The 13177-nt window shown below is 41.5% G+C and overlaps 2 gene segments (V, D, J or C); both read left to right on the top strand.

Annotated features, from left to right (window-relative positions):
- The first annotated feature begins 417 nt into the window (after positions 1-417).
- On the top strand, positions 418-1031 carry LOC112670974 (immunoglobulin heavy variable 3-74-like). The segment is given in 2 exon segments: positions 418-521; positions 625-1031. Coding segments are annotated over 2 exon segments (453 nt in total).
- A 4638-nt stretch (positions 1032-5669) lies between these two features.
- On the top strand, positions 5670-6316 carry LOC125755522 (immunoglobulin heavy variable 3-23-like). The segment is given in 2 exon segments: positions 5670-5808; positions 5910-6316. Coding segments are annotated over 2 exon segments (453 nt in total).
- Positions 6317-13177: the final 6861 nt, after the last annotated feature.

Genomic DNA, 13177 nt, shown 5'->3' with positions numbered 1-13177 from the left:
ATTTCAAGGAAAATTCAGGATATAAAATAAACAAATACAACTATGATTCCACTAACAAAAACTATCTATATAAAATTAACAAAAATATCACTTTAACTTGCATCAAAAATAAAAATTTAGAAATAAATTTGAATAAAGGATAAGATATCATACTAAAAATGGCCTATTTTGATGAAAGACTTTTTAGAAAGCAAACAGAAATGAAAAGATTACTCTGCTCATAGATGAGAACTTGATATTTCCTGAGAGACATCATCACAGAGTGATCTGCAAAGGTAATGCAATCCTTGTTATAAACTCGTTAGAATTGAATTGTAGTCTAAAGCTGAAGATATAGTCAGAGGACATGCAAATAGGGTCCTCCCTTTGCTAATTAAAGCACCCCAGCCCCAACCTTGAGCTGGGAGAGGAGCCACAGCCCCAGTATTCCAGGTGACCATATTCAGTGATCAAGACGGAACATAGACAACTCACCATGGAGTCCGTGCCCACCTGTGTTTTCCTCATCGCTATTTTAAAAGGTAATTCATGAAGAATAAGATACCTTTAGTATGTGAATGGAGGTGAATGAGAGAAACAGAAGATGTAGGGCAATTTTCTGACCAGGATGCCTTGTGTCTGCAGGTGTCCAGGGTGAGGTGCAGCTGGTGGAGTCTGGAGGAGACCTGGTGAAGTCTGGGGGGTCCCTGAGACTCTCTTGTGTGGCCTCTGGATTCACCTTCAGTAGCTACTACATGCACTGGGTTCGCCAGGCTACAGGGAAGGGGCTGCAGTGGGTCGCAAGGATTAGCAATGATGGAAGTAGCACAAGGTACGCAGACGCCATGAAGGGCCAATTTACCATCTCCAGAGACAATTCCAAGAATACGCTGTATCTGCAGATGAACAGCCAGAGAGCCGAGGACATGGCCCTATATTACTGTGCAAGGGACACAGTGAGGGGACCTCAGTGTGAGCCCAGACACAAACCTCCCTGTAGAAGGGGATCGGGACCACCAGGCGGTGCACACTACTCAACACTTCTGTCATGAAGGCTCAGGAGCAGGTGCAGGTTGAGGTTATCAGCAGATTTCCTGTCAGGGTCTGGGCTTCCTCTCCAAGGAGCAGTTTTCACCACGAAGTCTCTCTGGACATAGGATTTTGTGTTAAAGTATTCATTCTCAGTCTTAGAAACTTGGGAAAACAACTCTAGCATCTGCATACTTTTGTAAACAATGGTACTACTTTCACTACTTGAACTTAAATTTCCCTGACCTGGACTATAAATCAATTACAAATACCTCCATACTCATCAACTGAACATTTTCCTGAATCACAACAACACTCCCTGTGCAACAGGGAGGAAGACACAAAGAGATGGAAAAATATTCCATGCTCATGGATTGGAAGATTTAGTATTGTGAAAATGTCAATGTTACACAGGGCAATTTACACAGTCAATGCAATCGCTATCAAATACCATGGACTTTTTTCAGAAAGTTGGAAAAAAATCATCTTAAGATTTGTGTGGAATCAGAAAAGACTCCAAAAACGCAGGGAAATACTGAAAAAGAAAACGAGAGCTGGGGGCATCACAATACCGGGTTTCATGTTGCACTACAAAGCTGTGAACATGAAGACAGTGCATTACTGGCACAAAAACAGACACTTAGATCAATGGAACAGAATAGAAGACCCAGAAATGAGCCCTCAAATCCATGGTCAACTCTTATTCGACACAGCAGGTAAGACTCTCCAGTGGAAAAAGGACAGTCTCTTCAATAAATGGTGCTGGGAAAATTGGACAGCCACGAGCAGAAGAATGAAACTAGACCATTCACTTACACCGTACACAAAGATAAAATAAAAATGTATGAAATATCTAAATATGAGACAAGATTCCATCAAAATCCTAGATGGGAACACAGGATATACCCTTTTTGAACCTGACAACAGCAACTTCTTGCAAGATACATCCATTAAGGCAAAGTAAACAAGAGCAAAAATGAATTATTGGAACTTCATCAAGATAAATAATTCTGCACAGCAAAAGAAACAGTCAACAAAACTAAAACACAACATACAGAAGGAAAGATGATACTATCAAATAACATATAAGGCAAAGGGCTTGTATCCAACATGTGTAAATAACTTATCAAACCCAACACCCAAGAAACAAGGAATCCAGTTAATAAATGGGGAGAAAACATGAAGAGGAATTTCTCCAAATAAGACCTACATATGGCCAACAAGTACATGAAAAAATTCTCCACATCACTTTCTATCAGAGAAAAGCACATCCAAACACAATCAGCTGCTACTTTACACAACAGAGAATGGTGAAAATTAATAAGAAATAAAACAACAAATGTTCGAGAGGATGTAGAGAAAGGGGAACCCTCTTCCACTGTTTGTGAGAATATGAACTGGTGCAGCCACTCTTGAAAACAGTGTGGAGGTTCCTAAAGGGTTAAAAATAGATCTGCCCTACGACCCAGCAATTGCACTGCTGGGGATTTACCCGAAAGATACAGATGCAGTGAAACAGCAGGATACCTGCACCCCAATGTTTATAGCAGCAGTGTGCACAATAGCCAAATTCTGGGAGAAGCCATGATGTCCTTTGAGAGACAAATTGATAAACATGATACGGTTTATGTATACAAAAGAATATTTCTAAGTCATTAGAAAGGATCAGTAGCTACCATTTCCATCAACGTGTATGGAGCTACACAGTATTATGCCAATGAAATAAGTCAGTGCCAGAAGGACAATCCTCATACTTTCTCTTATACAACGAAAGGGATCATAATGGAAGGAGGGAAAATGAGAGGAGACAAATTATAAAGGAAGACAAAACATGAGAGATTCCTATCCCTGGGACTCAGACAAAGGGCTGGGGAAGAGAGGTGGGTGGTGGGACATGGTACCTGGTGATGGGCACTAAGGAGGGCATGTGATGAGATGAGCACTTGGTGTTACTCTATGTTGGAAAATTGAGCTTAAATAAATATTGAATAAATACATGAAAAATAAACTATTAAAGAGAGAGAACATTATGAGCAATAACATGCCAACAAATTCAACAATCAGAGAAAAAATGGATCCCTTCAAGTAAATGTAGAAACAACACAGTCAGAAACAGGAATGAATAGAAGATCTGTAAGGACTCCAAACCAGGGAATGAAAATCAAACATATTTAAAAGTCTTCTAACAATCAAAAGTCCTGGGACAGATGGCTACCCATGGGAATGCAACAAGCATTGAAATAGAATTAATACCTATCCTGAAAATTTTCCAAACCACAGAAATTAAAGGAAACTTCCAAGCTCATTTTCAGTGGGGAGCATTGCCTTGACCTCAAAAGCAAAGATCCAACCTAAAAGGAGAATTACAGACTAATATCCTTGATGGATATGGATGCAAAATTTCACCAAGATCCTAAGCAACAGGATCCACCAGTACATTAATAGGATAATTCACCATGACGAAATGGGCCTAATTTCTGGTCTGTAATGGTGGTTCTGCATCTGCAAATCCAACAATGGCATTTGGATCATTAATAAAACAAAGGATAAGGACCATTTTATAATCTCAACTCATGTCCAAAATCTTTTGGCAAGAGCGATTATACTTTCATGTTAAACATTTCTTGCTGTGTAGAGATAGGGGAACATATTCAACATAAAAGCCATCTACAGAAGACACATGGAGAATGTCTTCCTCAACAGGGAAAAGTTGAGAGCTTTTCCCCTAAGATCATTAACAGTACAGGGATACCCTCCATCACCACTGTTCTTCACCATTGTGATAGAAGGCCTAGCCTCAAGAATCAGACAACAAACAGAAGGAAAATATCATCCAACTCAGCAAAGAAAAAATCAAACTTTCCTCTTCACACGCAAGTTATTTTAAGTTCAAATCCCAAAGATTCCTTTGAAAAAATTTCTAGAACTGACACAGGATTTCAGCAAGATCGGAGCATGTAAAATGAATACAAGGAAGTCAATGGCTTTTCTATATGTGCAAATGAAATAGAAAAAAGAAAAACAAGGACTGGATGCAATTTATAATTGCACCAGAAATCATCAGATAATGAGGGAAAATCCTAACCAAAGAGGGATGGATATATAGTCTAAACATTCCAGAAAACTTATGAAAGACAGTATGGAAGACACAAGTAGATAGAAAATATTTATTCTCATAGATTAGAAGAATAAATATTGAAAAAATAACTATGCTACCAAGAGCAAGTTATCCTTTCAAAGCCAGGTTTATAAAATATCACCAGCATTTGTCACAGAGCTTCAGCAAATGATCTAAAAACCTTTAGGGAACCACAAAGACCTTCACTGGGCAAAGCAATACTGAAAAAGTAAAGCAAAGCTGGAGACATCCTGATTCTGGTTGCAAGGTAAATTATGACGTTTTGATCACCAGGACAGTATGGCGCTGGAAAAATACAGACTTATAGATAAATAGAAAACTTTAAGAACCCAGAAATGGACCCAGAACAGTACGGTCAAAAAATCTTGACAAAGCAGGAAAGACTAACCAATGGAAAAAAAATCTCTTCAATAAATGCCGTTGGCAATATTGGAGAGCCACATGCAGAAGATGAAAGTGGACACTTGTTTTACATCATTCACAAAAATGGACTCAAAGTTGATGAAAGACCTAAATGTGAGTCAGGAAACCATCAGAATCCTCAGGAGAACACAGGCAGCACCTTTTCTACCTCAGCTGCAACCACTTCTAGACGTGTCTCCAGAAGCAAGGGAAAACAAAGGAAAATTAACTATGGCGACTTCATCAAGGAAAGAGCATTTTCACAGCAAAGGAATCACTCAAAGTAACTAAAAGGCCACCTAGAGAATGCGAGAAGATATTTGGAAATGTCTTATCAGATTAAAGGCTCGAATTCTAATTAAAATGAACTTGTCAATCTCAACACACACCAAAGATATATATCTCCAATCAGAATTGGGCAGGAGTTGTGAACAGACTTCCTGTCCTTCGTGAGGTCCTGCACCACACCATATATTAGGGAGCTGATCCACATGCAAAAAGAAATTCATTTGCTTTCCTAGATCTGCTATATATCAGACAAAACATTAAAGAATCTGACAAATTACAGGGAAAATATTTATGCACCTAAATCTAAGATTACCCTTGACATTAGGCAATAATAAAATAAAAGGTATTAAAATCAGTCAACAGGAAATTAAATAATTTGTTTGCATATACATAGTCAATGAGGAAAATTATTTCAAAACACAATTACAAGTAACTAATGAGATCAAAGAAAATTCAGGATATAAAATCAACATAGACAATAAAGTTAAATCCTACACACTACAAACAAATTTTCTGTATCAAATTTACAAACAATCACCTTTATACTGGTACCAAAAATAAATATTTATGATTAAACTTCATTAAGCAGAGAAAATACTGTTTAAAAATTACCTATACTAATGAAAGACCTTTAAAAAGGAACAGAAATGTAAAGATAAATACGTTGATGGATTAGAACATCATAAATCCACTGTGAAACCAAAAGAAACTGATGTGGGGTTGTGAAGCAATCTTTGTATATAACGTATTAATAATTGAATCTAAGTTGGTAGGTGAGTATATAGTCAGGGGACATGCAAATAGGGCCCTCCCTCCATTGATTAAATAAGCCCAGCCCCAACCCTGCAGCTGGGAGAGGAGCTCTAGTTCCAGGATCCCCAGGTGACCCCATTCAGTGCTCAGGACACAACACAGACAACTCACCATGGAGTCTGTGCTCTTCTGGGTTTTCCTTGTCGCTATTTTAAAAGGTAATTCATGGAGAACCAGATACCCTGAGTCTGTGAGTAGAGGTGAGTGAGAGAAACAGGATGTGGGACAGTTTCCTGACCAGGATGTCTTGTGTCTACAGGTGTCCAGGGTGAGGTGCAGCTGGTGGAGTCTGGAGGAAACCTGGTGAAGCCTGGGGGGTCCCTGAGACTCTCTTGTGTGGCCTCTGGATTCACCTTCAGTAGCTACTACATGGACTGGGTCCGCCAGGCTCCAGGGAAGAGGCTGCAGTGGGTCGCAGGGATTAGCAGTGATGGAAGTAGCACATACTACCCACAGGCTGTGAAGGGCCGATTCACCATCTCCAGAGACAACGCCAAGAACACGCTCTATCTGCAGATGAACAGCCTGAGAGCCGAGGACTCTGCTGTGTATTACTGTGCGATGGACACAGTGAGTCGACCTCAGGGTGAGCCCAGACACAAACCTCCCTGTAGAAGGGGATGGGGACCACCAGGGGGTGCACACTCCTCACCACTTCTGTCTTGAAGGCCCAGGAGCTGGTGCAGATGGAGGTTCTGGGCAGGTTTCCTCTCAGGGTCTGGGCTTCCTCATCAAGGAGCAATTTCCCCACGGGAGTCTCTCTGGGCACAGGATTCTGTGCTTACGTATTCAGTCTCTAACATACACACTTTGTTGTCATAGAAAGAGAAATATTCCAACGTCCAAAAATGACAGCTTTTGCTTATTCCTTTTTTTTTATTTTTTTATTTTTTTATTTTTTTATTTTTTTTGCAATTTTTTTTTATTGGTGTTCAATTTACTAACATACAGAATAACACCCAGTGCCCGTCACCCATTCACTCCCACCCCCCACCCTTCTTCCCTTCTACCACCCCTAGTTCGTTTCCCAGAGTTAGCAGTCTTTACGTTCTGTCTCCCTTTCTGATATTTCCCACACATTTCTTCTCCCTTCCCTTATTTTCCCTTTCACTATTATTTATATTCCCCAAATGAATGAGAACATATAATGTTTGTCCTTCTCCGACTGACTTACTTCACTCAGCATAATACCCTCCAGTGCCATCCACGTTGAAGCAAATGGTGGGTATTTGTCATTTCTAATAGCTGAGTAATATTCCATTGTATACATAAACCACATCTTCTTTATCCATTCATCTTTCGTTGGACACCGAGGCTCCTTCCACAGTTTGGCTATCGTGGCCATTGCTGCTAGAAACATCGGGGTGCAGGTGTCCCGGCGTTTCATTGCATTTGTATCTTTGGGGTAAATCCCCAACAGTGCAATTGCTGGGTCGTAGGGCAGGTATATTTTTAACTGTTTGAGGAACCTCCACACAGTTTTCCAGAGTGGCTGCACCAGTTCACATTCCCACCAACAGTGTAAGAGGGTTCCCTTTTCTCCGCATCCTCTCCAACATTTGTTGTTTCCTGCCTTGTTAATTTTCCCCATTCTCACTGGTGTGAGGTGGTATCTCATTGTAGTTTTGATTTGTATTTCCCTGATGGCAAGTGATGCAGAGCATTTTCTCATATGCATGTTGGCCATGTCTATGTCTTCCTCTGTGAGATTTCTGTTCATGTCTTTTGCCCATTTCATGATTGGATTGTTTGTTTCTTTGGTGTTGAGTTTAATAAGTTCTTTATAGATCTTGGAAACTAGCCCTTTATCTGATATGTCATTTGCAAATATCTTCTCCCATTCTGTAGGTTGTCTTTGAGTTTTGTTGACTGTATCCTTTGCTGTGCAAAAGCTTCTTATCTTGATGAAGTCCCAATAGTTCATTTTTGCTTTTGTTTCTTTTGCCTTCGTGGATGTATCTTGCAAGAAGTTACTATGGCCGAGTTCAAAAAGGGTGTTGCCTGTGTTCTTCTCTAGGATTTTGATGGAATCTTGTCTCACATTTAGATCTTTCATCCATTTTGAGTTTATCTTTGTGTATGGTGAAAGAGAGTGGTCTAGTTTCATTCTTCTGCATGTGGATGTCCAATTTTCCCAGCACCATTTATTGAAGAGACTGTCTTTCTTCCAATGGATAGTCTTTCCTCCTTTATCGAATATTAGTTGCCCATAAAGTTCAGGGTCCACTTCTGGATTCTCTATTCTGTTCCACTGATCTATGTGTCTGTTTTTGTGCCAGTACCACACTGTCTTGATGACCACAGCTTTGTAGTACAACCTGAAATCTGGCATTGTGATGCCCCCAGATATGGTTTTCTTTTTTAAAATTCCCCTGGCTATTCGGGGTCTTTTCTGATTCAACACAAATCTTAAAATAATTTGTTCTAACTCTCTGAAGAAAGTCCATGGTATTTTGATAGGGATTGCATTAAACGTGTAAATTGCCCTGGGTAACATTGACATTTTCACAATATTAATTCTGCCAATCCATGAGCATGGAATATTTTTCCATCTCTTTGTGTCTTCCTCAATTTCTTTCAGAAGTGTTCTATAGTTTTGAGGGTATAGATCCTTTACATCTTTGGTGAGGTTTATTCCTAGGTATCTTATGCTTTTGGGTGCAATTGTAAATGGGATTGACTCCTTAATTTCTCTTTCTTCAGTCTCATTGTTAGTGTATAGAAATGCCACTGACTTCTGGGCATTGATTTTGTATCCTGCCACGCTACCGAATTGCTGTATGAGTTCTAGCAATCTTGGGGTGGAGACTTTTGGGTTTTCTATGTAGAGTATCATGTCATCGGCGAAGAGGGAGAGTTTGACTTCTTCTTTGCCAATTTGAATGCCTTTAATGTCTTTTTGTTGTCTGATTGCTGAGGCTAGGACTTCCAGTACTATGTTGAATAGCAGTGGTGAGAGTGGACATCCCTGTCTTGTTCCTGATCTTAGGGGAAAGGCTCCCAGTGCTTCCCCATTGAGAATGATATTTGCTGTGGGCTTTTCATAGATGGCTTTTAAGATGTCGAGGAATGTTCCCTCTATCCCTACACTCTGAAGAGTTTTGATCAGGAATGGATGCTGTATTTTGTCAAATGCTTTCTCTGCATCCAATGAGAGGATCATATGGTTCTTGGTTTTTCTCTTGCTGATATGATGAATCACATTGATTGTTTTACGGGTGTTGAACCAGCCTTGTGTCCCAGGGATAAATCCTACTTGGTCATGGTGAATAATTTTCTTAATGTACTGTTGGATCCTATTGGCCAGTATCTTGTTGAGAATTTTTGCATCCATGTTCATCAGGGATATTGGTCTGTAATTCTCCTTTTTGGCGGGGTCTTTGTCTGGTTTTGGAATTAAGGTGATGCTGGCTTCATAGAACGAATTTGGAAGTACTCCATCTCTTTCTATCTTTCCAAACAGCTTTAGGAGAATAGGTATGATTTCTTCTTTAAACGTTTGATAAAATTCTCCTGGGAAGCCATCTGGCCCTGGACTCTTGTGTCTTGGGAGGTTTTTGATGACTGCTTCAATTTCCTCCCTGGTTATTGGCCTGTTCAGGTTTTCTATTTCTTCCTGTTCCAGTTTTGGTAGTTTGTGGCTTTCCAGGAATGCGCCCATTTCTTCTAGATTGCCTAATTTATTGGCTTATAGCTGTTCATAATATGTTTTTAAAATCGTTTGTATTTCCTTGGTGTTGGTAGTGATCTCTCCTTTCTCATTCATGATTTTATTAATTTGAGTCTTCTCTCTCTTCTTTTTAATAAGGCTGGCTAATGGTTTATCTATCTTATTAATTCTTTCAAAGAACCAACTCCTGGTTCTGTTGATCTGTTCCACAGTTCTCCTGGTCTCGATTTCGTTGAGTTCTGCTCGAATCTTTATTAACTCCCTTCTTCTCTTGGGTGTAGGATCTATTTGCTGTTTTTTCTCTAGCTCCTTTATGTGTAAGGTTAGCTTTTGTATTTGAGTTCTTTCCAGTTTTTGAATGGATGCTTGTATTGCGATGTATTTCCCCCTTAGGACTGCTTTTGCTGCATCCCAAAGATTTTGAACGGTTGTATCTTCATTCTCATTAGTTTCCATGAATCTTTTTAATTCTTCCTTAATTTCCTGGTTGACCCTTTTATCTTTTAGCAGGATGGTCCTTAACCTCCATGTGTTTGAGGTCCTTCCAAACTTCTTGTTGTGATTTAGTTCTAATTTCAAGGCATTATGGTCCGAGAATATGCAGGGGACAATCCCAATCTTTTGGTATCGGTTCAGACCCGATTTGTGACCCAATATGTGGTCTATTCTGGAGAAAGTTCCATGTGCGCTTGAGAAGAATGTGTATTCAGTTGAGTTTGGATGTAAAGTTCTGTAGATATCTGTGAAATCCATCTGGTCCAGTGTATCATTTAAAGCTCTCGTTTCTTTGGAGATGTTTTGCTTAGAAGACCTATCGAGTATAGAAAGAGCTAGATTGAAGTCACCAAGTATAAGTGTATTATTATCTAAGTATTTCTTCACTTTGGTTAATAATTGATTTATATATTTGGCAGCTCCCACATTCGGAGCATATATATTGAGGATTGTTAAGTCCTCTTGTTGGATAGATCCTTTAAGTATGATATAGTGTCCCTCTTCATCTCTCACTACAGTCTTTGGGGTAAATTTTAGTTTATCTGATATAAGGACGGCTACCCCTGCTTTCTTTTGAGGACCATTCGAATGGTAAATGGTTCTCCAACCTTTTATTTTCAGGCTGTAGGTGTCCTTCTGTCTAAAATGAGTCTCTTGTAGACAGCAAATAGATGGGTCCTGCTTTTTTATCCAGTCTGAAACCCTGCGCCTTTTGATGGGGTCATTAAGCCCGTTCACATTCAGAGTTACTATTGAGAGATATGAGTTTAGTGTCATCATGATATCTATTCAGTCTTTGTTTTTGTGGACTGTTCCACTGAACTTCTTCTTAAAGGGGAGTTTTAAGAGGCCCCCTTAAAATTTCTTGTAGAGCTGGTTTGGAGGTCACATATTCTTTTAGTTGCTGCCTGTCTTGGAAGCTCTTTATCTCTCCTTCCATTTTGAATGAGAGCCTTGCTGGATAAAGTATTCTTGGTTGCATGTTCTTCTCATTTAGGACCCTGAATATATCCTGCCAGCCCTTTCTGGCCTGCCAGGTCTCTGTGGAGAGGTCTGCTGTTACCCTAATATTCCTCCCCATAAAAGTCAGGGATTTCTTGTCTCTTGCTGCTTTAAGGATCTTCTCTTTATCTTTGGAATTTGCAAGCTTCACAATTAAATGTCGAGGTGTTGAACGGTTTTTATTGATTTTAGGGGGGGATCTCTCTATTTCCTGGATCTGAATGCCTGTTTCCCTTCCCAGATTAGGAAAGTTTTCAGCTAGAATTTGTTCAAATACATATTCTGGCCCTCTGTCCCTTTCGGCGCCCTCGGGAACCCCAATTAAACGTAGGTTTTTCTTTCTCAGGCTGTCGTTTATTTCCCTTAATCTATCCTCATGGTCTTTTAATTGTTTGTCTCTTTTTTCCTCAGTTTCCCTCTTTGCAATCAACTTGTCTTCTATGTCACTCACTCGTTCTTCCACCTCGTTAACCCTCGTCGTTAGGACTTCTAGTTTGGATTGCATCTCATTCAATTGATTTTTAATTTCTGCCTGATTAGCTCTAAATTCTGCAGTCATGAAGTCTCTTGAGTCCTTTATACTTTTTTCTAGAGCCACCAGTAGCTGTATAATAGTGCTTCTGAATTGGCTTTCTGACATTGAATTGTAATCCAGATTTTGTAACTCTGTGGGAAAGAGGACTGTTTCTGATTCTTTCTTTTGAGGTGAGGTTTTCCTTCTAGTCATTTTGCTCAGTGCGGAGTGGCCAAAAGCAAGTTGTATTGGGAAAAAGAGAAAAAGAGAGGAGAGAAAGAAGGAAAGAAAAGAGAAAGAGAAAAAAAAGGGGAAGAAAAAGAAAAAAAAATGAAAAAAAAAGAAGAAAAAGAGAAAGAAAAAGAAAGGAGAAAAAAAGGGGGTGGGGGAAGGAAACAAATCAAAAAGCAAAACAAAACAAAACAAAAAGAAAAACAAAAACAAACAAACAAACAAAAAAAGAACCACCGGGGAGTATCTTCTGATTCTGTGTTCTTTAAGTCCCTTGGCTTCTCCTGGAAGTTGTCCGTCTAGCTGGTGTTCTGGGGGAGGGGCCTGTTGTGCTGATTTTCAGGTGTTAGCAGTTGCGGGAGCTGCTGTGCCCATGCCTGGTGCAGGGCTCGGTGGGGGTTGTTTACCCCGTGAGGCCGCAGGAGGAACAGCCCCAGTGGCGGGGCAGCTCTGGAAACCTGGATTCAGCTCCGGCAGGAACTCCGTCTGCAGGGCCTGGAGGCTCCGGGGCGGGGCGCTGATCTCAGCTCGGGGCAGGAGCGTCCTGGCTGTCCTGGGCCCTCCCGGCCTCTGCCTGTCCCGGGGTAGGCCGGATCCTGGGCTGTGTCCCGGCGCCCTGTGCTCCGGGGCCTGCGCTGGTGGATTCGCGCTCCCGGGCCGCGCTGCCCCCTCCGCGGAGCTGCCGCCCGAGCCCCTCCGAGCTGCTCCTGGAACCGCGCAGCCCCCTCTGCACGGAGCCTCTTCCTCTGCCCGAGCCCCTCCGAGCTGCTCCCGGGGCCGCGCAGCCCCCTCCGCGGAGCCGCCGCCCGAGTCCCCCCGAGCTGCTCCGGTCCCGCCGGGTCCCGCCGTGCGCGCTGCAGCCCTTAGGGAGCTCGGCGCACTCTCCTGGGCGCGCAGTTGCTGTTACTGTCCCGGGGAGCCCGAGGGCATCCCCGCCCTCCTGGGTCCTGCTCCACCTCCCTGGAGCCCCTTTCCCCCGGGAAGGTCGGTGCAGCTCCTGCTCCTCCGGGACGGGGCTCTCCTGTCCTGGGGACACTCGCCCCGGCCTCAGCCCAGCTCCTCGCGGGGCCCCTCCCCCTTGGAGGCCTTTGTTTCTTTATTTCTTTTTCCCCGTCTTCCTACCTTGATAGATGCGCGAACTCTCCTCACTGTAGCATTCCAGCTGGTCTCTCTTTAAGTCTCAGGCCGAATTCATAGATTTTCAGGATAATTTGAAGGTTTTCTAGGTAGTTTGGTGGAGACAGGTGATTTGGAGACCCTACTCTTCCGCCATCTTGCTCCTCCCTCCTGCTTTGCTTATTCCTAATTCAGTTTCTGATTTGGAAAGTTGGTTGTTTTTAGTCAACAACTCTTCTTATATGCTCAAGGATAAATCTGCTTAAAATTTCTTACTACTGTCCTTTAATACCAGTTTATTATCCATATTTCCATTTACCACAACTTCTTTATAAGAGTCCCAACTGTATACATGGAACATGATACAACCACCCAGCTCACTGTGCAATGATTTTATTTTATTTTGTATATTTTTATTGGATTTCAATTTGCCAACATATACCATAACACCCAGTGCTCATCCTGCGAATTGCCCCCCTCACTGCCTGTCACCCAGTCA

This window comes from Canis lupus, chromosome 8 (genome assembly GCF_003254725.2).
Source record: "Canis lupus dingo isolate Sandy chromosome 8, ASM325472v2, whole genome shotgun sequence".
Taxonomy (NCBI): domain Eukaryota; kingdom Metazoa; phylum Chordata; class Mammalia; order Carnivora; family Canidae; genus Canis; species Canis lupus.
Note: the sequence above shows the minus strand (reverse complement) of the source record. Positions and strands in the feature narration are given on the sequence as shown.